Source organism: Eulemur rufifrons, chromosome 28, assembly GCF_041146395.1.
Source record: "Eulemur rufifrons isolate Redbay chromosome 28, OSU_ERuf_1, whole genome shotgun sequence".
Lineage (NCBI taxonomy): Eukaryota > Metazoa > Chordata > Mammalia > Primates > Lemuridae > Eulemur > Eulemur rufifrons.
The window spans coordinates 13,407,250-13,433,029 of NC_091010.1; the positions used below are offsets into that span (position 1 = coordinate 13,407,250).

The 25,780-nt window shown below is 39.7% G+C and overlaps 1 protein-coding gene across 1 annotated transcript in view; it reads right to left on the minus strand.

Annotated features, from left to right (window-relative positions):
• Nucleotides 1-2,454: 2,454 nt before the first annotated feature.
• The window catches only part of GLUD1 (glutamate dehydrogenase 1), a 36,168-nt gene continuing 12,842 nt past the window's right edge, over nt 2,455-25,780 (minus strand). Inside the window, exons 2-13 of the mRNA XM_069460861.1 lie at nt 23,356-23,436; nt 22,739-22,794; nt 21,358-21,421; nt 17,242-17,336; nt 12,825-13,004; nt 11,826-11,963; nt 11,485-11,622; nt 10,968-11,048; nt 9,941-10,064; nt 9,074-9,165; nt 5,482-5,544; nt 2,455-3,842 (exon numbers count right to left, since the gene is read on the minus strand). Coding sequence (XP_069316962.1) covers nt 3,723-3,842; nt 5,482-5,544; nt 9,074-9,165; nt 9,941-10,064; nt 10,968-11,048; nt 11,485-11,622; nt 11,826-11,963; nt 12,825-13,004; nt 17,242-17,336; nt 21,358-21,421; nt 22,739-22,794; nt 23,356-23,436 — 1,232 coding nt within the window. The 3' untranslated portion in view covers nt 2,455-3,722. The remainder of the gene's footprint in view (nt 3,843-5,481; nt 5,545-9,073; nt 9,166-9,940; nt 10,065-10,967; nt 11,049-11,484; nt 11,623-11,825; nt 11,964-12,824; nt 13,005-17,241; nt 17,337-21,357; nt 21,422-22,738; nt 22,795-23,355; nt 23,437-25,780) is intronic.

Below are 25,780 nucleotides of genomic sequence, written 5' to 3' on the forward strand. Positions count from 1 at the left end.
AGTAGAATAAAAAAAATTGTCAAGGGAATTAAAATGGTGATAATTGTCATGAATCTCCTTTAATCTGGAATAATTCATGAGATTGTTTTTTGACATTAGTATAAGCACATTGTAGAATATCCATCAACTTGTGGTTTGCTTCATGCTTTCTCATATTAATGTTGTTACTTAGCAGGAATAGAACGAGTGGATGTTTTATCCTTCTCAGTGCATATCTAGAATCACGATTCCAGATTTCCCAATATTAGTGATATTAATTTTGATTAATAGTGTTCAATAGGTTTCTCAATTGCAAAATTACTGTTTTTCCCTTTTGTAATAAATAATTTGTGGAGAGATACTTTGAGACTATATAAATATCATTTTCCCCATTAAACATTCATTCTAGTATCAGTGGAGATTTTATAACTTTATTCCTCCCTTATTTATTAATTTATGAGACAGAGTCTTGCTCTGTTGCCTGAGCTAGAGTGCCGTGACGTCAGCCTAGCTCACAGCAACCTCAAACTCCTGGGCTCAAGTGATCCTCCTGCTTCAGCCACCTGAGTAGCTGGCAATGCAGGCCCATGCCACCACACCTGGCTAATTTTTAAAATTTTGGTATAGACAGGATCTCGCTATATTGTTTGAGACAGGCTGGTCTCGAACTCCTGGCCTTAGCTGATCCTCCTACCTCAGACTCCCAAAATTCTGGGGTTACAGGTGTGAGCCACTGCGCCCAGCCTAACATCATTCTTAATAATGAAAGACTAAAAGTCTTCCCCCTAAGATCAGGAACAAGACAAGATGCCCACTATTGCTATTTCTATTCATCATTATAGTAGAGGTTCAAGCATGGGTAATTAGGTGAGAAAATAAAAGACAACCCTATTGGAAAGGAAGTAAAAGTATATCTCTATTTACAGATGACATGACCTTATATACAGGAAGCCCAGAAGAATCTACATGCACAAGAAATGCCTATTGGAGCTAACAAATGAGTTCAGCAAGGTTGCAGGATACACAATATAAAAACAGTTGTATTTTTTTTCTTTTGATCCACTATATTTATGTACGCTAGGAAAGAATTAAAAAAAAAATCCCTGCCTCCCATCACATATAAAAATTAACTCAAAGTGGATCAAATATCTTTCCTAACATAAGAGCTAAACTATAAAACTCTTAGAAGAAAACACAGGGATATATCTGCTTGACTCTGGATTAGGCAACGGTTCTTACATATAACATCTAAACTAAAGCACAGCAACCAAAGGAAAAATAAGATGGATTTAATCAAAATTGAAAAGGACACTAAGCTGGGCATGGTGTCGTGTGCCTGTAATTCCAGCACTTGGGAGGCTGAGGCAGGAGGATCACTTGAGCCTGGGAGTTGGAGGTTGCAGTGAGCTGTGATCACACCACTGCACTCCACTCTGGGCGACAGAGTGGGACCCTGTCTCCCTCCCCAACACCCCCAAAAAAGTTTTGTGAAAAAAATCATTAAAAAAATCTTTTGCACAATATCCACAGATGGAGTTTTCTCCATGTGCCATGCTTTGATGATCTTAACGATTAGCAGGGTTTAAGAAAGCCTGTCAGGGATGTTTGGGAATATGGAATTTACTTGGTTGTGGGTTCAGATATCAGGCTTTTTTGTAAAAAGAAGTAAATCACCAATCCTAGTAGCTGAGCTGCCAAAAACACTGCAAAAGACCAAAAACCACCACAAAAAAACATGCTTCTCCTTTTCCCCTCCTCAAACCCAATCAGGATAATTAGAATACACTGCAGTGTAAGAGCTCATAAGGCAACAGTTTCAATAACCCAATATTTAGCCAAAGGCCACGACTAAGACTTTATATCCTACCTTCCACGTGATCTGAATCCATTGTTCTACCCACTATTATTCCAAACATTCTGAAACTTGATTTTGTATTGGCCCCACCCCCCAAACACTTTTTAGTACTCCACCCAGAGTGCAGACAGACACCCCCATGCTCAGGAAGGGCTCACTGTGTCCCCGGGCCAGGGGGTTTGTTTGTCTGACTGACTGGATGCTCAAAAGCATAGAGAGGCAGAGCTGTGACAAAACACACAAACAGATCAAATGAAAGTTAGGCTTCAAATTTGGCAGGTAAGTAACTTGTGGCATCAGCTGTAGAATCCGGTTGTGATTACAGTTAGTATTCTGTCTTAAATAGCTGTTACATTTTGTGGCTAAATTATTCCAAACAAAACTTCCTTTCATTAAAAAGGGCACTAAAAATTACTTCAGTGTATCAGCTTTAAGCATTAGAGCCTCTTCCCCCCAAACAGCCATTGATATTGTTTAATAAAATAAAATGCAAAAGAATTCAGGAATAAAATTTAGGCAGTTTACAACACAGTGGAAGGAAATGGTACATAGGTGGTTGTTACAAAAATTTCAGAAACCCAATGTCACTTACTAAAAGACAAACCGCCAAATATAAAAACACAGAAAAGAAACATTAGTTTTGGAAAAGGTAGGCTTTTAATAACTGCTTTTATCACCAGGTTAAGTCATGCAGTTACAAAGTAGTTAGAAATTTCTGAAAGGGTACTATAGTTAAAAAAAAAAAACAAAAAAACAAGCTCATTCTTACGTGTATATATAATCTAGCACTTCATTGGGACACTACTGTTCAAAAGGCCTTGGCCAAAAAGCCCCCAAACAGAACATTCAACCCAAGGTTGTGTTCAGCCCCATGTTAATACAGCTGGGCGCAGAATGCAAAGCCTCTAGAAGGAGGGATGCAAGGTCAGGTGAGAAGGGGCCACTGGCAACACTCAGAGCCAGCCAGACTCCAAACTGGGAGCCCAAGTGTTTTTTTTTTTTTCCCTAGGACATTCTACTTAAATTATTGTTCAATTAGTCAACACAATAGATCTTCAAAAGAGAACAATCAATTAACATGATAAGGAGGTTACTGCATTCTTTGGACTATGTGTCATAATTATAAGTTAGCAAATTCTGACAGTCTTAACAAAAATAGCCTCCATCACTTGCAGGTATGAAGATAACTTAATTCTTCATAGGGCTTTTTGTTTTTGTTGGATGACAATACATGACTGACAACTATAAATGATAGTGTTTTATGATATAAAAATACTAGTTTTTTCATTTATTATGTTTATAGGCATTCACTGCTTGAGTCAAGGTTAGACTTGTTAAGTGATTAAAGGCAATCTTATTACAGCAGCATGTACTTATTTTATTCTAGAAGAATAAAATGCATAAACAGAAACAGCTTTTATTTTTGTTTGCAATCTATAAAAATGAGTTATTTTGCTGATGTAAAATACCAATAACTCACTCGAGGACCATGCCAAATTCTGAAAATGCCTCACACCTACTTCTTAAATGTGTTACAGTTACAGCATGTCCCAGACTTGTCCAGAGCAAAAGAATCGACTGCTCTTGACCATGCCTTCCCTGGCGACAGCACTGCATTGGGAAAAGCCAGAGTGAAAATTTTTAAAGGCAAAACACCTAAAATGGCTCCCTGTAGGTGCTATCTACTTTCACACTTATCAGATCGTACATGATCCCCTACCCTTAATTTCTTTCTTCTAAGGGACTGATTTGGTTTGACCTGTTGAGAATGGTGTCCATTATCTAATGAGTCAGGAGAGAAAGGGATTTTTGTGGTTACATGTAAACTTGTGATAGGTCTGCAGAAGTTACAGGGGAAGAGGGAAGTGAGAAGTCAGCCACCATCCACCTATGTGAAGGTCACACCAGCTTCATTGTACACTCTGAAGACTTTCTCAATGGCATTGACATAGGCAGCTGTTCTCAGGTCCAATCCCAGATTATACTTCATGGCTGTGCGCATAATTTGCTGAAACGAAAGATAAAGTGTAGTGAAGACCACCCCAACTCAAGTAGCTGGGCCATGACCACAAAAGGCCCAGACTGGCCTGGTACAAATTACCCTGTCATCATTTCAGGGCAGGACATAGGCAGCCAAAGCCAAACTACTTTGGCAGTAGAACAATCTCTAGGCAGGAAGGACTAATTCTCTGGAATTAACAAAAATAATTATAGTCTAGGTGGCAGTAAGAAATCACCCTTTAGACATCCTGTTATCTGGAACAAGTTCATTTGATATACTTTATGATTGTTTAAAAGAACTAACAATGGGCCAGGCACTGTAGCTCATGCCTGTAATCCTAGCACTTTGGGAGGCTGAAGCAGGATTGCTTGAGGCTAAGAATTTGAGACCAGCCTGAGCAAGAGTGAGACCCCCTTTCTATTAAAAATAGAAAAAATTAGCCAGGTGTGATGGCAAGTGCTTGTAGTCCCAGCTACTAGGGAGGCCGAGGCAGGAGGATCGCCTGAGCCAGGAGTTTGAGGTTGCAGTGAGCTACAATGATGCCACTGCACTGTAGCCCAGGGAAGAGTGAGACCTTATGTCCAAAAAACAAAAAAACAAAAAAAAAAAAAAAAAAAAAAAAGAAAGAAAGAAAAAAGGACTAACAATGGGATGAGGAAACTAGAATTACACAGCAGTGATGGCTACACAGTATACAGCCTAGTGATCACTGAAGGCTGCGGAACTGTATACTTTAAAAGGATGAATTTATAGCATATCAATTATCTCAATAAAAAATTAACAAAACCATCACTAAGAAGCATCACCTTCTTTATCAATATCTGTTTTATGCTATTTCAACTTAAATCCAAGTGGACAAAATCTGAACTCAAGAAGAAATTGGGAAAAATGGTCTGAAACTGTGTTTAAGACTTTAAACTAGCGGCTGGGCATGGTGGCTCACGCCTGTAATCCTAGCACTCTGGGAGGCCAAGGTGGGAGGATCGTTTGAGCTCAGGCGTTCGAGACCAGCCTGAGCAAAAGGGAGATCCTGTCTCTACTAAAAAAAATAGAAAGGAATTAGCTGGACATCTAAAATATGTAGAGAAAAAATTAGCCGGGCATGGTGGCACATGCCTGTAGTCCCAGCTACTCGGGAGGCTGAGGCAGGAGGATCGCTTGAGCCCAGGAGTTTGAGGTTGCTGTGAGCTAGGCTGATGCCACGGCACTGTAGCCCGGGCAACAGAGTGAGACTCTGTCTAAAAAAAAACCAAACAAACAAACAAAAAAAACAAACCAAAAAAGACTTTAAACTAGGGATTGGGAGTCAAAATAACTTTGACTTATAGCCTCCTACAGCTATACTCTAGTGGGGCACTGAGCTGTAATACAGTTCCGCTGACTACTCCATACCTGGCTAACTGCCAAACATCATTCCCTCCTAACTTGGCATTATTATTTATTTCCAAAACCTGATAAACATATTTGAAGACTCTGAGAAAACTGCTGATCATTTGCGACTGACAAGGCATGTGTTTTGCTACACACAAATGACCATTTCACAGATTCCTATTTTCTATCAGCACACAGAGTTTGGCAGCTGAGATAACACAGGTGAGTTGTATTTCATGTGACTTCCAGAAACAAACAGCATCTGCACACGTACCCTGGCAGAACGCTCCATTGTGTACGCCAAGCCAGAGTGGACGATGTCTTTCTCAGAGGCACCCTATTAGGAAAAAGAACACGAGTTTAACAAAACCACACAAAGACATGCTGTGTCACTGCGTAAGATTACAAAGGGTTCTTAAGTCAATAAACAACCAGACAGAAGTGTTTTATCTTTCGGTAAAGATATATGTAATTTCTGAACAGTATCAAGATACAGCATGTTCATATTTATTGAAATAGCTGCACTTTAACCACAATTTAATTTTATTTGACAAAAAACAAATACTCACAAAATAATACTATGGTAAAACAATGAACATAGAAAAGTACGGACCAAGAAACACGAGGGCAAGTAGTGAGATTAGCACCCTTCACTGGTCTGAGATACAGACGTGCTGAAGCAACATGGTACCTTGTCCACATCATAGTTCAGTCCCTGTGAACAGGGACACCAGCCAGGGGAATCTAGTTAAATACAATAGTGGCTCTCGGGCAGAATCTTGCCTGCATGTTCGGTAGTACCACTAACTTTTAAAGCTACATGATCTTAGCAGCTCTTTGATTCTATTGATGAGGAAACTGAGGATGAGAGGCTGGCCAAGGTTACAGACAGCTACTCTTAGAGATGGGATATAACCCAGGGCTTGGCTTCCAACACCAAGTAAGCTTATCTCTTTCCTACGCTAATTACCTTCATCTAATTTGTTTCTTGGAATGCTTTCTAAAATGTGAAGGACGGTTAACTATCACTAGCACTCCTAATAATGTGACATACAGAGCTACAAAACACATATCCTGAAATGTCAAATAAAAACTTAAAGTGAGTCGCCAATAAAAGTTATCTGCAGTGAACATTATTCAATTCATACTGTGTTCATTTAAGAAAGTCTATTTCTATAACATTTATACTAATCAAGAAACATTTGAAAGCCGGGCGTGGTGGCATGTGTCTGTAACCCTAGCTACCCTGGAGGCTGAGGTGGGGGGATTAGGAAGAGGAAACAAACTTGTTTTGCAGGCAGAATACTGAGGTTTCTTTCATTTATTCATTTACCAAATATTTATTGAGTACATACTACACTCTTCCAGGTACTGGGGACACTGCAGAAAGCAAAATTAAAACTCTGTTCTCATAGCGTTTATACTCTAGTATGAGGAGAGCGCACATACATGGACTTAAACCATGAGGCTATGTAGATCACCGAAGTTTTGAATCAGGACAGAGAGTGGTTCAGAGACCGAGGCCTTCCAGTGGTAAGAGGATGGACAGTTGAAAAGGTACCAGCAAAGCAACGAGAAGAAATGGCCAGTGAGGTAGGAAGAAAACCAGGATAATGTGGTATCCTGGAAGCTAAGAAGAAAAATATTTTAAGAGGGGAGTGACCAATTGTGATAAGAGCTGCTGACAGGTCAAATAAGAGGAGGACTGAAAAATGACCCTTGGATGTGGCATGCTGATGTCACTGGCTATCTTGACAAGAATGGTTTTGGTGGAGCAGGTTCAAGTAGAGAAAAACTGGAGACAGAGTATAATATACAACAACTCTTTCAAGGTGGTTTGCTGCAAGGGAAACAGAAATGGCAATAACCGGAAGGGGAAGTGGGATTAAGATTTGTATTTAAAAAAAACGGTATCTGGTACACTGAGAGGAATGACTCAGTAGAGGGACAACTGATGGTGCAGGAGAGAGGGGAAGACTTGCTAGCAGTGTATGAGCAAAGGTGAGGACCAGCCAGCCCATGCTCAGAGCTGGGCTTAGATGCAAGCACAAGGAGCCTATCTACAACAAGAGCACAGATAACACAGGCCAGGGTGTGGATACCAGGGGCTGGGGAGAGGTGAAAGTTCTCCGACTGCTTCAATTTTCTCTGTGAATAAATACCAGGGTTGTGAGCTGGTGTGCAGGGGAGGAGAAAATATCACCCAGGATGGGGAGAGAACGAATGGAACATGGAAAAGCAGTATGACTGTTGGGCAGTGGGAGCCCACTTGAGGCTAATGGTCAGAATGTGAGCTGTCAGCAGGGCCTCTGGCTACAGGGGCACAGGCATGGAGGAGGCAGAGAGCTGGGATCTACTCAGGGTTTAGGTGTGAACAAGGGGTCTGATGAAGCACAACAAGACCAGGGAATGGCTGTCATGATGGCGCATGGAAATTAAGTTACATAAGGAGAGAAGTGAGGGCATTAGGGGGGATGGGGACAGGGTCAATCATGTAGGGCCAAAGCAGGGCAGGATAGGCGGGAACTAGAGGGAGAGAGCTGGAAAACACTGGTTTTTCAGTTAACACTTATAAGACTCCTTGTAATAAGTAACTCTGTAAGAGGTGAGGAATAGCACGGAAGCCTAAAATTAGAAGCACTGAAAGCATTTAAAAGTTGAGAGACCTTATCTTTTAAAAAGGATAAAAAGTTATTCACAGCTATCTTCCTCACTAGCTGCCTGTCCTGTTTCTGTGCTCCCTCGAGGCTCCCTGAGTGAGGGCCATGTTCCCAGCACACGCTGGGCAGGGGGGCGACCCCAGGGAGGGCAAGCGGCCCTCTCTCTACTGGTGGCAGCGGCAAGCCCTTCCAGTGCACTGCACACCACCTGTGACAGAAGGGAAGTACATACACAACTCTGGCACACAGATGGGACTTTCAGAGAAAGCCACATGGCAGCAGTGACACCTGCGCAGGTAGGAGGCCAGAGCATTCCAGAAAGAAGGACCAGAACTAACAGAGAGGCTCTGGGAAAGAGGAAAGTTTACTGAGGGCAACAGTTAACATCCAGACTGGCTTAGACCACGTTTTCTCCTTCAAACCAAAACATTTAACTTTTTACCATGTTACAATAATATAAAATTATTTTCATGGCTGAATATTTCATAAGAAGATCTAACTTAGCCATTTCTCTGTCATCGGACTATTAAATCAAACCTAACATAAAACTGACTGCAAATAGTTCCAATGACATCATCAGGCATGGAGTCATTCCTCTGCTTTTGAATTATTTTCTTAGGACAAATTCCCAGAGGGAAGATTATCATAGCACCAAAGGGCAGGAACACTTTAATAACTTCAAATATTTCAAAGAGCTATGCCAATCTGCATTGTCATCAAAACAAAGGTACACTGTTTTACCACATACCATATTTACCCATTAATTGTTTTTGTTAGTTCAATACATAAAATGCCCTTTCTAATCTGTTTTCTTTAACTCTCTTGTGTCCATATAATAATTTCAAATTTTCATACAGTAATTTCATAATGCTTACTTTTCAATTATTTCCATTTCTTTGAAGCTTACAAGAATTCAAATACATAATAATCCTTCATGATTACATCAGAATCACTGTTAAAACATTTGTATTGCAAAAAGTACCAAAAGCAGAACTATTATTTATTTTGTATTTGTTATCAGTCACTAGGATTCTTACCACATTTAAAAAAAACGCAATGACACGGGAAGGTACGAAACACACAAGCATCACACAATTATGGTCACGCTGATCACCATTCCTCAACTCAACTCAATCTACCTGGCTCTGTTTGCAGGAAAGAACAGGAAGCTTGTGTAGGGCACAACTCTGGGGTCACCACACTCACCGATATCCTGTCTTGGAACTCTGCTGTGGGTACAATGGGAATAGTTCCACCGTGCTTTCCAAATTTTCTTTCCAAACTCTCTTGAACGGACACTATAAAAAAAAGTAGAACCAAAAGTAGTCTCAAACTATATCCACAACGCAAAAACACGGAGTTTGGGAAATCTTCAACACTAATGATATAAAAGAGTTAATCATTTAAAACTCAGTTAAAAAGGAATAAAACACTTTGCCAATTTTCTATATAAATGTGAATTTAGGTCATTGCTCTGTTTCCATAACACCCATTACCAGGGTTTTTCCTTGGCTCCATTAAAAAGAAAACGCTGAGAGAAAAAGAAATGGAAATAGATGGAACATTTCACCCAGATTTCCAGAGCTGGCTGAGTACGGACGCTCAGCTGGAGGTCTTGGTTTTATTTCAGCTTGATGAGAGATTCTACTATGAACTGTGGAGCTTACTCTAGTCACAGAAAAATAAGTATTCTCATCAGCAGACTCAAAAAATTCTTGACACTAGATAGGCCTTTGCCAAGGGCAACCAGAGACAGGAATGGATGAGTATCACATTGGAATTCATGTTTTAAAATCACACTTTTTACAATAGTACTATCTTGTAGATTATGTTCTGGGAACATTACATCACAGAATAAAAATCCAAATATATTTGAGAGTTAATACACTGAGTATCTGCAAAGAAACTGTATATTTCTGGTCTAAGCCTCATGAGACAATATAATAAATTTTCTGTTCTGAGACTCAATTCTCTAGGATTACCAAAGGGACAAGTTCTCTTAAGTATAGCTTTTTCCAGCCTTTTAGCTGGCCCAAAATATTAGTTTTACAGAATAAAATTATTGGCACTCACTCAGCAAGTGGTAATTAGAATCCCTTTCATATTTGAAGGTCAAACGGCCATAGCTGACATGATTTAGATTCTTCAGCCACTCAAAGTAAGATACTGTCACTCCTCCGGCATTCAAGTAGAGATCCTACACACAAAAATGTCACAAGAAGATACCAAAGAAATTAGAAGATGACGGTTTTGGTAAAACCTTAAAATGAACCTAAGTACTCAATTTCAATATCAAGGTATTGAAATTATACTTTAAACTTCCCAAATACAGAATTTCACACTTAATTTAACAGAACCCCTACCCAATCCACCTAAGGATTTTTCCATTTAGGAAAAAATAAATCATTTATTTGGCTTATTAATCAAGTATATGATCAACTTTGGTTAGAGCCTCTTCTTCACCAAAAGTTCTCAGACTAAATTGCTTGCCCACCAGCCACTGGACTGGACTGACTATAGGGCATCTAACCAGGTTAGCATTCCCTCTCCCTCTATCCTAGGGCAGCCTATTTTAGTTACATTAAACATCTTAAGGGCTTTTGGCAAAGTACGGCGGGTGGGGGCGGGGTCTTCAAAATGCATTCTGAGCCCACACTAACTTCCAATAACCTTCTGATGTAGACTCACGCGTACTTGCTGAAAAACCTGAGAACACGTTCCTCATATTAGCTTTCTGAGTGAAACAGGAAGGGACACTTGAAGTGCACAAGGTTAGGAACCATAAAGAAAATCTTACGAGCTTAAGTTAGAATAGTATTTCTAAGCATAATATATATACTTATATAACCAAGCTCTTAAGACTAAAATACATACTTAAGAAAGAGCCTGAAGTTGGAATAAATGCTCATGTCAAAGTGAAAAGTGACAGGTTTATTACACTAACCATGCTTCTACTATATTTTCTTAAAAGCAAAAAGCAAAATAAAGATGAAGAATTCACTACAGCTTGGGAGACTAATTTCTCTCTTCTCTCAATTCTTTGCAAAACACAATCATGATTCCAAGTACATGTAAAACCCGACAAATGTAGATGACTTACTGGAATAACCATGATGTTCCTCTCCAGGAAGATCTTATCAGCTTCTGGAGTTGTTGGCCCATTGGCACCTTCAGCAATGATCTGCAAGAGAGTCAGAAACACAGAAATGCCAACAACACTGTCAAATTCCCTACTGAGGGCAAGAGACATGTGCATATGAACAGGGGGCTGTGGGGAGAGGCATAATTTCAGTTAAAATGAAATTAATAAAAGTTATTTTGCTCTACAAAGTATATAAAACTACCTTTCACCTTTCTATTTCCCTAGTTTTCTTAACTACTTTTTGGAAGTTTGGTTTAAGAGGAAACCCATGGTAATAGTTGCACAACTTTGTGACTATACTAAAAGCCATGATACTGTACTCACTGTAAATGAACGAACTATATGGTATGTAAATTATATGGCAATAAAACTATTAAAAAAAAAAAAAGAAAGAAACTCAATCAGACTTTCCTATGACCCTCTTAATGTCATTCCACATTGACAATGTTGATTTCAATTTCTAAAATGCTTTCACCTTGGCTTTCACTCTGGGTGCATTGGATCTGGTCAACTGCTTCTCGCTGGCAGCAGGGATGAGTATGTCGCAGTCAGCTTCCAAGATGCTTCCTTCATAGGGCTTTGCCTTGGGGAAGCCCATAATGGATCCATGTTGCTGTAATTGATTTTTCAATCAGAATTAATGGCTACACCAGAATCTAAATGTTTACATTTATTGCCTATGACACAAAAATTTATTAAGAGCTCTATGAGTTACACTTAAAAAAAAAAAAAGCAATGAAAATAGATTTAAATAAAACTTATTTCAACTTTATAAGACAACGGTGGTCAAACTGTTCAGATATTAGATTAACATACCAATTTGAAGTCTTCCAGTTCCTTTGGGTCAATACCATCTGGATTCCATATACTCCCCTCAGATTCACCAACAGCAATACATTTAGCACCAAAACGATGTAAATATCTCATAGAGTGCAGGCCCACGTTACCAAATCCCTGTGAAGAACAATTACCCATGACACAAAAGTTAAAATCCTGGTACAAATTTTAAGAGTCATACTTTGACCAGTGTAAATCCACATTCTGTTAGTTTAGAAGCAATTATCAAAATCTTTTTGCCAAAAGAAAATGTACTTATTGGCTTCTCTTCAACAATAAAATTCTATGTTTAAGAATGTGGGCTGGGCACGGTGGCTCATGCCTATAATCTAGCACTCTGGGAGGCCAAGATGGGAGGATCAGTTGAGGCCAGGAGTTCGACGCCAGCCTGGGCAACAGAGAGACCCCATCTCTACAAAAAATTAGCCAGGTGAAGTGGTGCATGCTTGTAGTCCTAGCTATTTGGGAGGCTGAGGTGGGAGGATCCCTTGAGCCCAGGAGTTCAAGGCTACAGTGAGGTATGACCGCGCCACTGCACTCCAGCCTGGGTGACAGAGCGAGACCTTGTTGTCTCAAAATACAGAAAGAAAGAAACGGGTCAACTTAATTTCAATCCCCTTAAGTAAAATACATGTTAGCACATCAAACAACTTTGGGTCAATGTGCAAACCTTTCATCCACAATAGTTTTAGAAAATTACGTTAAGAGACCTCCTCTTTTGGATACAATTTCAAGTTTAAATATTGATCAAAAGAAGTTAGTTGGTGATTGTTTTGTGTGTACTTGAGAGATATTTATTTCAGTTCTAGTCACGTGAATCATACCAATGTTCAAAAAACAGAGGATGTATTACTTGGAAAACAACCACTCTAAAATGAAAGAGATTCAAAATAATTGAATTTTAAAATTGCAGATCTAAAAACATTTAAAAACTTACTTAATATGTATCAGTTATTAAGAAAATAATTTTTTTCTTACCTGAACAACAAATGTTTTATCTCCAAACCCTGGCGTCATTCCTAAAATGCTCATGTAAGAAGCTTCATTGATGAAGTTTTCAATCCCATGGAAAACACCACGGCCAGTAGCAGAGATGCGTCCATGGATACCTCCTTGACTGATAGGTTTACCAGTAACACAGGCATGTGCATTAATGTCCTGTAAGAGGAAGTTATAATTTAAAGAATGAAAAGTCACGTCCATTCTATGATTAACCAATGTAATGAATTAAAGTCAAAGCACATTCTCATTTAACTAAAAATATGCTCATTAGGAGGATGTGTGTGTGAATGTGTGTGAGTGTGTGTGTTCAAGGTATACTTTCACCAATAGAGATAAGACTCACCTTTTCAACTTTCTGTTCCTAGATAATATACAATAAAGTAGACTATATTCTCCAATGGCAGAAACAGAGTTTAGGAATTTAGCATTAAGTAAATAAAAATAACAATATCACATAAGTAGAGACAGTTCATCTTAAAGCTATTATTCTTTCAACAAATATTTAAGCCCTACTAAGTCAGAGTACACATCCCCCTTATAAAGTATCTTGAAATCTATCAAAAGATGTCACCAAAACAGAGCCCGAAGACCGGAGAAAGCATTACAATTTTCTTGGATGAGAGGACTCAATGATGTATTCTTCCGCCAGACAAATCTAGAAATTCAATAAAATGCCACTTTTTAAAAGGAGCTTTTAAAGATGATATTCATGTTCATGTAAATGAGTAGATTAACAAAAGTATTTAAGAAATTAAAAAAGAAAGGTACGTGTGGGCAAGACAAGAGTTCCATGCTTGTGTGTGAGCAGAGCACCTTCAGCGGCAGCAGTCGGCTCTGCAAAGTGGAGATGGGAGTTAACAGTCCTCACCACCTGGCCTTCTGTCCTCTTTGAATTGAGGATATGCACATATTCTTGTTCAGAAACAAGTATAATTAGAAAAACAAAGAACAGTGCTTGGGAGGGCTTCCCTTCCAGGGCACCAGATATGCTATAAACATGGCAACCAGAACACTGCAGAATAGACAATCCACCCATGGAACAGGAGAAACTAGATAGTCTTATTATATAGAGTGAATCAGTATAATATGATTAATATAAAATGAAAATCAATACAAAATTTTAAATCAGTGGCAAAAGAATGAACTATTCAATAAATGCACTGGAGCCATTTGCTACCTGTGTGATCGAGATCCAGTGCCTTACCTCATGCCACAGCCCTAACCCCCAGCATACCCCTATGTTCCTGCTAGGCGAGTTAAAAAGTCCCCTAGTCTTTATCTGCATTGTTTACACATTTTTACAGAGAGAAGTAAAAGTATATTACTTGTATAATTACCAACAGAAAAAAATGAAAGCAAGTAAAAAAAAAAAAAACAGTCTAGTAAAGTGATTTACCGAATTAGTAGTTTTCCCACAGTTTGCTTTCATGAATAATTAACACTTATAAATACAGAATTGCAAATCTAGTGCCAAATGCTTTTAGACAACGAGAATGCAAATGCTGGAGCTGAAGGAAATACTGTCTGAGGTCAGGCCTGGTGCCAACTGCCAGGCGCCCCAGCAGACCTAATGGTTCTGGAAGCCCAGGGGAAAACACTCTCCCACGGACACCACACTTCTAGGTGGGGCCAAAGGCAGCCACATGGTTTCAGTTCACATCTAGATAGGAGTAACAAAAACTACAGCCTCCTTACCTTAGGCCTTGATTTTGGATTTTCCTGTGACTTAAAGAAGGAAAACCTTTTACTAGTCCAAGGTTTTAGCTGGCAGTGCCTCACAAAACTTTCTTTTGCTGCCACCATTGAGAATGAACTATGAATACTAATATACTGCCTACTAATTTGCACTATTTAATCTAGTGTCTTGCTTAAAACGAACAAGAGACCATACCCAGAGCTTATTTAACATGAAAAAGCAACAGATTCTAAAAGTGTCCTTTCTGGGAATGGCAGTCAAAACCACAATTCTTTGAAGTGTTGATGCTCCCATTTTATTTCAGGGGAGTTGTATAATTTACCTGTGTAACACTTACAAATGTTTATTTTTTGGTGCTTACTAAGTACAGGTTGTATATTGCTCTAAGTGCATTAGATTATTATCCATCTAATCCTCACAACAGTCTCACAGAGTACGTACTATCATCATCATTATTTTACATAAGAGGAGCTCAAGGCACAGAGAGGCCGAGGGCCCAGGGCTGGAATCCATGGCTGCCCAGGCTCCCACCACAGCCAGACCTCACCTCTGGAGACAGCTCACCTCTACCTTCCTCCTCTTTCCCAAGGCCGTCTTTCCACCAGGGCCCTTAAGAGAAAAAGTCCCCCAGCCTTTATTCCCTCTGGGGACTTTGCTAAATCTACCATCCTGCATCTCTTTTGCATTGTCTATCCCTTGCACCAATGAATCTGCCACCCACAGCCAATAAACACTTTAAAGGACAACAAAAACCTTTTTCTTCAGGCAATGGCCACCTCTCAAGCTGTCTTCTTTGTTTGTCTTGAGTGCCATTTTTCTTAGTTAGAGGCCCCACTTCCCTCTTCACAACCCTCTTCCCTCTGGGCCCCTGGAATAGTTTCCTGCCCTCAACAATCCCATTTTCTGCCACACACAGAGCAAGGCTTAAAACACACACTCAGCTATGTCACACACCTGCTTATAACAAGCTCTTTATTGTTTTCCCTCTGTTTTCAGGACAAAAACCTTATGGTCACTTACCAGGCAGTAACTTGGCCTGGTCCTCCTTCTACTGGCCTTTCTTACCCCCTCTCCTGCCTGAATTCCGACTCTGGCCACAACAGGTGTCCCTTAGCCTCCTGAGGTCACGTTACTTCAGAACTTTCACCCAGGTGCTTCCTTCTGACCCAAATATCTGCCACTACTCCTTCCCCTAGTCCATGTCCACTCATCCCTCAGAGCACAGACCTGAAGTTTTACTTTGCCTAGGAGGCCTTTTCTGATCTTCACCTTGAAAGGCTTGGATGGACCCATTATTCTTTTTCATAGCTTCAAAACAACTTCTAGCATTTATCCCAATTGTAGCAAACACCTTGCTTACACTTGGCCTTGAATGTTGTTTCCAACTCCATTTCTCTTCCTACTCCTTAAATGTTTCTGTTCTTCAAGGTCCATCTCTCTCAGGGATGGGAGTTATTTTTTCCTCCTATGTTCTGTTTGGTGGCACTATCTCTGCTCATTCCCCAGACTCAGTTCTTCCTGGTTCTCTCGGACTCAACCTGGTACCTTTCCTTGATCCCACACATCCCACCCAATCTTGCCAAGTCTTTCTTTGTCCTGTCCCTCACAGGTGCCAATGCCCTGCCCCAGTCCTCTGGCTTCTGGGCACTGACACTATAGAAGGGATTCTCTCCCAGAGCCAGTACAGCTGGACACTGCTACCAGCCTATTCTTCCTGAGCAAAGGCAGCAAAGGCTCTCCACTGACTACCAGGTAAAACACAAACACTTACCTCTTCACTCTCATCTTCTGTCACCTTTATGAATATGCTTTACCTTTGGACAATCCGAACTCTGCTGTTTCTCTTCCTCTTATCCCTCGAATCTCCAGATGTTTGAATTCTACCCATTTTCAAGGTCTAGCCCAAATATCTCTTCTAGCAAGCCTTCTTTCAGAAACCACACTATCCACACTGTTTCCATAACCTAATTTGCATATATGTTTTAGCTCCTCTTTAAATGAAAGTTCTTTGTGGGAAAGGTCATAACTGAAGGCTTCTTGATCTACCTTCTAGCATCTCAGCAGAGTGTGCTTCCCTGGCTACTGAGGGTCCCACCCCAGTGCCCAGTATAGAACAGCATATAAGTAAAATCTCCATCTACTTACATCATTGTTCATTACATTTACAATTTAAGAATAGAGAAATCTATGTAAAATAATATGCACAACAAGATTACGATTAAAAGGGAGAAGGAGGCCGGGCGCGGTGGCTCACGCCTGTAATCCTAGCACTCTGGGAGGCCGAGGTGGGCGGATCGTTTGAGCTCAGAAGTTCGAGACCAGCCTGAGCAAGAGCGAGACCCCATCTCTACTAAAAATAGAAAGAAATTATATGGACAGCTAAAAATATATATAGAAAAAAAATTAGCCGGGCATGGTGGTGCATGCCTGTAGTCCCAGCTACTCGGGAGGCTGAGACAGGAGGATCCCTTGAGCTCAGGAGTTTGAGGTTGCTGTGAGCTAGGCTAACGCCACGGCACTCACTCTAGCCTGGGCAACAGAGTAAGACTCTGTCTCAAAAAAAAAAAAAAAAAAAAAAAAAAAAAAAAGGGAGAAGGAAAAAAACCCAGTGATTCTCAACTTCTCATATAATCAGCTGAATTACTATTTTTCACAGACAGCAAATGCAGTAGCTTGGAGCACCCAGTGGATACTCACATAGTGCCCTATGGTGCTGGCATAGGTGTCAGCGATCCAGGACATCTCCCGCTCGCCTGTGCTCATGTCCGGGGCAGGCACGTCAATGCCAGGACCTGGGGACACAGAGAAAGAGTAGTGCAGTGGTTTTTTTTTTTGTTTGTTTGTTTTCTATAAGTACTTCTTTATTCAAACCATGATAAAACTACAATATACTTTTTGCCTATCAGTTGAAACACTAGTATTATCATCTTTCTACCTAATTTAATAACAGCCAGTTTGTATTAAGTGTTTACAATGCACTGGACACTCCGCTAAAAACTTAACACGTATTACCTTGTTTAACTACTACAACAACTGTGAAAGACAGGGGTTATTATCATTACTGTCATGTTTCAGGTGAGGAAACTGAGGCTTCAGAAAGATTCCTTAAGAGCAATGAGGACATTTTTGTTTCTTTGTGTCTCTAGCATCTTTCCTAGTGCTTCTCACAGCCTGAAACTTAATAAAGATTCGTTGAATGGATAAAAGGAATAATTAAACCTTACCAGTTGTTATTTTGGCCCTGGACCTTACATCCAAAATAGGTTTTCAAAATCCAGTATGAAAACAGACACCATACTTTAGGAACAAACCAATTTTCCCAGACCATTTTAGGAGAGAAATAGATGATGAAAAGGTAAAACGACACAAGCATCTTGGGAGAAAACTGTAAGACGATCAACTCTTCTCAAACACAAAAATCCTAGTAATTCTTTATAATAACAAAGTCACCATGGCTAGAAAACTTTAGATCTCATTTAGGCAACTAATCAAAGTCATAAAAATACTCATTAAATGTTTCACTACTGAACTTAGAAACACACGTTACATGGTCATCTCTCCCAGTGGCATTTACTTGCTCTATGTGTGGAAGTTAGCTATGCACAACAAGCATAAGCCATCCCCATAGGACTTCTCAGTGTGTTACCAGAGGATAATCAGGTGAACCTCTCTTGACCTTCGTTCCCTGAACTATAATCAGAGATAACAGTGCCATCTTGCCCCACATAAGCAGGATTATCACGGTTAGGGATATACATCTATGAGATAGTACGGTAACACACTGCTTACTGGGTGTAAGCCTTCCTCACCAAGTAGAAAGAGATGGGAGAACATTGCTGAAGCCATTGTGTTAAGCACCATAGTTTTGTTTGTGGAAGAATGATGGTTTGACCTATTATTCAACATTTAGCATATATAAAGTTTTAGGCCTTGGCTTTCATTTCCTCAGATCACAGCAAATTAAAAAGTTTAAGGATAACAAGAAGTTAGCTCACAGGCAGCTACAGATACCACTGATGACACTAATACTGATGGCCACTGTGAGATCTCTGATAAAAATGTGTTAAATGATGCTCTCTCATATCTGTAAAGGCACAAAAATACCATTCTAAAAAACAGTAAAAATAAAAACCATCTAAGTATCTAGTATGTCAATTAAATGAAATGTAGTACGCCTACACAAAGAAGTACTAAACAACCATTAAAAAGGATGATTTATATCTATGTAAGTGACCTGGAATCATCACCAAAGCATACATGTGGAAAAAGGCAGGTTTCATACAGCATGTATAATACATTCCTATTTCCATAAAATTCTTTTTCTTTCTTCTCCTATTTCCTTCCCCTCTCTACTTTCGTGTGTGTGAGTGTGTGTGTGTGTGTGTGTGTGTGTGTATGTAGTATGCAAAGGTTTGGAAAGTTATGTACAAAAACTTACTCATTGTGTTCTCTTTGAATTTCAGCCTCATTTATAATTTTCTATGTTATCTCAATTGTATAATACAAACTTATTATCTTCATAAAAAGAAAAACATAACTTTATAAATAGTTAAAATATTAAGTACCCACAGAAAATAATTAAAGTCCTTTCTAAGAGCTATTCCCATTCCCAAGTTCTTCCTATAATTTTTACTTTTCAGCCAACTGAATAGGTACATTTTTACATTTTTCTACAAGTCAGGGGCCTGGGTCCTAGCAAATGTACTTCTTTGAACAAGTAGTGTTGTCACAGGGCTGGCATAAGGCAACTTTGAGATGCTCAAGGGTCATTTTTTACACCCACATCCTGGCCCAATCTGTAACTTTCCTACGCCTTAGCACTCTTTCCCCTGGCCACCTTGTAAATCTCATGAGGTCCAACCTACCCACAGCTACCCTCACCCCGCACAGCACCTACTTGGAAGGGTTAAGGCCATAATCTATCCTCCTCCACTGGCAAAGGGCTCTGCGGCTCCTGTTTGCTCCCTCTCTCTGCCTTCAGAGAGACATACCTCGGCCAGAGCCAGTGCAACTCTGTTTAACCACATTCCTTCTCTCCCACGGTACAAATGACAACTTGAGCCTGAATCCTTCTAGAGGTATCTACAAAAGTACTGGTTGTTTTTAACCACATTAACAGTTAAATAAGTTGGTGCCTCAAAGAACAATTTCAGCTGGAGAAGGGCTTTGGCAAGTGGCAAGTCTGAGGGACAGAGCTGGTAAATCAGACATGTAGAAGAATGATCAGCTGCTTCACAAACATCAGTCTAGACACGCTAAAGACGAGACAGTTTCCTTACCCAAAACAAAGCACAAAGTATTAAGTTTAGGCTTATGAGTTTTCTACTCCATATAAAACCAATGTACAGGGATGCACAGATAACAAGTAATTCCTGAATAACAGATAATTTCTCAAACATACAGAGAACAGGTCTGGGACAGAAGTCCATCCGTTTAAAACAAGCAACTGCTCTAACAGAGCATGAGCACAGGGAGAGAGCTGAAAGGGTAACTGTGTGCCTGGAGACACAGCGGATGAGGAGTAGAGACATCAGGGACCTGCTGGAGCACTTCACAATTTACAAAGGTGGTACCTAAACTCACACAAGGGAATTAACACCAACCTTTCACAAGCTTTTCCAAAAAAGAGATGAGGAAGGAACACCTCCTACCTCGTTCTATGACGTCAGTATTACCGTGACAGTGAGACTGGACAGATTCAACACAATCCCTATAGAACTAACCTGACTTCTGCACCACAAAGCTTTGCACCTAGCAGGTAGGCAAAGGGAGTTTTTCTTCACTCCTGGGCAAGCCTTGAATTGTTTATCTGTTACCCATTGACTTCCGTTTCCACAGAGAGTTTCAGATTGAGGCTCAGACCTGAGTCTGAGCCCCGGCCATGTCACATTGTGAGTTTACGATCATTTTCTCCATTTCTGCAGAAAAAGGAGCTGAGATTTTGATAGAAATTGTGTTGAGTCTGTAGATCAATTTGTGGAGTACTGACATCTTAATCATATTAAGTCTTTCAATCCTGAATATGGGCTGTCTTTCCATTTATTTAGGTCTCTTTGATTTCTTTCAATGTGTTTTGTAGCAGTCAGTGTAAAAAGCCCTAACAATAAAGTATTTTATTCCTTCTGATGCTATTGTAAGGGATATTGGTCTATAGTTTTCTTGTGATGCCTCTGTCCAGTCTTGGTATCAAGGGTAATAATTACCTCATAGAATGAGTTGGGAGGTATAATTTAGGTGAAATTCAGTGTGTTTGGGAAAAGATCCTATAAGAAATAGTAGGAGTCTCAGGAATTCTCCAGAAAAGATCACATTAACCTCCCTGCCTGTCCCACTGCTTTAAAGAGACAGCTATGACCATTTAAACCTCCAGCTCCAAAAGGCATCAGATTTCTTACTGCTTTAGGAACTATAGAACTGCTATTTTAAAAACTGCTTTCACATATTTAAAAAATGTTTTAAATTCAGATACTATTTAATTCTAAAAGTATGGCCTTGGTCTTTCTAGATGTCTCAGTAGATAATGTAAATGCTGCTATACTGACTAAAACTCTCACAATGTCTATACAAGGAGAAGGGGGAGAAGAGATCTCTCCCTGGTGGCCACACTACACACTGAGAATCTGAACCTTTCTATTAGAAATGTGTCATACACAGGCCCCAGTATGCTCACCAGGTCTATCACAGAACCTAATTTCTCAAAGTAAAGGGGCAACTCTGTTCAGGCACATATAGATAAAAGCAGGAATTTAAGCTAATCACTTTTTAGGTGTTCCCACTTCATACAAAAATCTATTCATACATGACAATACATACCAATAAAACCCTTCTTTGCTAGCTCCATGGTGAACCTCCTTGTGATCCTCTCTAATTCACTGTCCTATAAAGAAAAACAAAAACAAAAACAAAAGCAACAATGAAAAAAATTTTGATATAAAAATTACTTGGAGATTACAGTTGGCATTATATTTTCTATTTACAGGACATTTTCATATATCTTCTCATGTAATCTTTAGAACGACTCACATAAATTAGGCATTTCCTTATTATAAAGATGTGAAAACAAGGAATCAGAAATTAGGTAAAAAAAAAAACAAGATAGTAAAATGAGGGCTTAAATCCCAGTTCCTCTTTGTATTAATTCCCCACTTAAAAAAATTGAATCTTGGCTGGGTGCGGTGGGTCTCGCCTGTAATCCTAGCACTCTGGAAGGCCAAGGTGGGTGGATCGTTTGAGTTCAGGAGTTCGAGACTAGCCTGAACAAGAGTGATACTCCCTCTCTACTAAGAATAGAAAGAAATTATCTGGACAACTAAAATTATATATAGAAAAAATTAGGGGGTGTGATGCCATTTCTGAAGGAGTATGATGGTGTTTCTGTCCTCGGGCTGATCCTAGACACCTCCAAATAAAATCAATTCAAATTAAAAAAAAAAAAAAAGAAAAAATTAGCTGGGCGTGGTGGCGCATGCCTGTAGTCCCAGCTACTTGGGAGGCTGAAGCAGGAGGATCACTTGAGCCCAGGTGTTTGAGGTTGCTGTGAGCTAGGCTGACGCTATGGCACTGTCTCAAAAATAAATAAATAAAAATAAATTGAATTTTAATTAACACTAACTGGAAAACGATGTAATTGTATTAATATGGACCCTATCAGCCTCCCCTATGATATTTCCATTTAAATGGTAAAAAAAAATTTTTTCTGAGACAGTCTCATTCTGTTGCCCTGGGTAGAGCACAATGGTGTCATCATGGCTCACAGCAACCTCAAACTCCTGGGCCCAACTCATCCTCCTGTCTCAGCCTCCCAAGTAGCTGGGACCATAGGCTTACACCACGACACCCAGCTAATGTTTCTATTTTTAGTAGAGAAGGGGTCTCATTCTTGTTCAGGCTGGTCTTGAATGCCTGAGCTCAAGTGATCCTCCCTCCTTGGCCTCCCAGAGTGCTAGGATTACAGGTGTGAGCCACCACACCCGGCTTTAATCACCTTTTGACCAAGTAAAAAAATGAAAAAAAACATTGACATTAAGTAGGTGACCTTTTATATGGCAAAACACTCAATGAGTTAATTATTTACTTGTATTCCATTCCAGCTGAAAAGTAACTGGGACCATTAATCTCACTGGTATGGGGGATACACAGAAGTCTAGCAATTTCAAGTCCTTTGTAAACGCACAAATAGCACTGTGATACTTACAGTATAGTTCTTGGGATTGATCTTAACACCAGCTTTAGCGCCCCCAAATGGCACATCTGAAAGGAAAGTTGTTATTCCACATAAAAGTAAAAAAAAAAAAAAAAGCAGCAGAAAGTATCACGCAATATTAAGAAAATGTGTGATGCTTGAAGCTTGAATTTCAGAAAATTCAGAAATAAACCCACACTGATCTCTTCTAAAATGTACTTTAAATAAAACTTTCTTCAACAGAAATTATAAGGCTAGCAAGTTATAATGTATATTTAATCAGTGCTCTTAAAAAAAATCAGTGCTCTTTACTACTCTAAAAGATAATGCCCCATTTACTTTCCTTCTATTATGTTTTGGTATTATTTATAGAATATGGAAAATGATTTAGAATAAAGATCTACACTCAAAAGAAAATCCAGTTAGCTCCTATAAAAAAATACCCCACTTAAGAAAAGACCAAATCTTAATTAAGACTAATTGAAAAACGATGTAAAGTCTTCAAGAGCACAACTTTTAAAAAATTCAGTCTGATGAGGTCTATTTCTAAAGCATCTTAAAAAGTAACCTTGTGTGTAAACATATTTCCCCAAAGAGTTATTAGGTAGCAAAAAAAGGTGATCACTTACCAACCACTGCACACTTATATGTCATCAGGGAAGCCAAAGCTTTTACTTCATCTACACTCACATCATTGCTGTAACGGATACCTGGGAGTTTTTTTAAAAAAGGGAGTCAAGGGAGAAAGAAGAGGATATTAGTTAGAACAAACTTCAGTAGGTTTCAAAACTAAACAAAACTGTAAATTGAAAATGTCCACTTTTTACATTTTACACCCAGGCTATTTCCAAGAACACTAGAAGTTAACGTGTCAGAACACTATAAAAAGTCAATATAAAAAGCTAAAAGGAAAAGCTGCTAATAACAGCAACTATGATTTCACAAGACAAAAATTACACAGGAATGAATGTTTTTTATGCTTTCCAGAAGGCAACTCACTCCTTTTCCTTTTTGGTTTGGGTGACTTGGTAGCAGGGAGTTCAAGAATTCTGTGTTCTGATAATAGATAAACACGGGCAATGCATAGTCACCAAGTTTGAAATGCCAGATGTCTAAATAGAGGTTTTGGCTCCAAATGTGCACACCCAAAGAGATCCTTACCTGATACTCTCCTCACCTACTGCCAGCCTTTTTCAACCGGAAGATGACAAAGCCATTTCCCCGTCCTGGGGATAAGCAATTCCCTTCACCATTTCTGAAAGGAAGGGAGGTGGCCAAGCAGACAGGCAACTCTGAGTCCTAATGACCCTGTATCTAGAAGCCATTAGGTGTTTGGTGGAAGGGACACAGGAAGTGAGGATACCCACTGCTTTGGCTTTGGGGGTCATGGTCAATCACCCTTCCAAGTGTTGCAGGATTAAGCCACCTTTCTCCACTGCTTTTCAGTCTGAAGAAGGAAGGTCTGAGTGGGGTGACGTCTGACTGCACGCTGCGTGGGCTCTCTGGGTTTGTGTGTGACGGACACCCACATGAAGTTGCAGCTTTTTTTCTGCTCCCCATCCTTCAACAGATTCAGCTCCCCTAGAGGGGCTGGGTACAATCTTCACTGAGAGTCACAGCTTAAATAATGAGAGCCCCAAAGACATCTCTTCTAAACAAGAATTCTGGGAATAAAAGATTTTCCAGATAGAAAATATATAACATCTCATGAACATGCAGTTTGAGAAAACTTCCCTAGTCAATTTTATTTTATTTGAGACAGGGTCTCGCTTTGTCATCAGAGCTGGAGTGCAGTGGTGCAACCATAGTTCACTGCAACCTCCAACTCCTGGGTTCAAGTGATCCTCCTGCCTCAGCCTCCCGAGTAAGTGGGACTATAGGTGTGCACCACCACGCGTGCCTAATAATTTTATTTTGTAGAGACAGGGTCTCGCTATGTTGCTCAGGCTGGTCTCAAACTCCTGGCCTTAAGTGTTTCTCCTGCCTTGGCCTACCAAAGTGCTGAGATTACAGGTATGAGCCCCATGCCCAGACCCTAGTCAATTTTAAAAGCTGTCTTTTTATACGTTTCAGAAAACATCAACTGTTAATGATATGTTTTAAGAGAATTTTATTTGTATATATGATGCAAATTCTGAGCTGGGCACGGTGGCGTACACCTATAGTCCCAGTTACTCAGGAGGCTGAGGTAGGAGGATCACTTGAGCCCAGAAGTTCTGAGGCCAGTTTGGGCAATATAGCAAGACACTTATCTTTAAAAAGATAAATAAAAATGAATTTTAAAAAGCCAATTCTGAAGCTGAACATATTTCTTTGGTCTATTTGAAAAATAAAATGATTAGATTTAGAAGAACGAGCTCTTAGAATTGTATTGTGCATATAACTAGTTCTCAAATTATTTGTGAAATAAATGTACTCATTATTAAAATTTTAGAATGTGAAATGACAGGTAATTTTTCTAGCATATAGCAGATATCTCTATAGCTTACTCCCCCATTTTGTTCAGGTCTCTGCTAAAAACTTACTTCATTCTGAGGAGCTCTCTCCAACTTCTCTTTCTCTCTCTCTCTATTTAATCTATTTATTTATTTAGAGACAGGGTCTCACTCTGTCACCCAGGCTGGAGTGCGGTGGTGCAATCACAGCTCACTACAGCCTCAAGAGATTCTCCTGCCTCAGCCTCCCAAAGTGCTGGGATTACAGGCTGACCACCCTATTTAAAAGAGCACCTATTCCTTACCACCACTCTCTAGCCCCTCTTACCCTATTTGTTTCTTTGTAACATTTATTATTACCTTACACATGTGTTTACTAACTTGGTTTCCCCACCTGGCAAGTTAGCACTATGACAGATCTGTTTTATTCACTGCTTTAATTCCTGGTTCCTAACACAGAAAATGGCATGTATTATACACTCAAATACATGCTGAATGAATATACGAACATTCTTAACTCTTTTTTTTTTTTTTTTGAAGACAGAGTCTCGCTTTGTTGCCCAGGCTAGAGTGAGTGCCGTGGCGTCAGCCTAGCTCACAGCAACCTCAGACTCCTCGG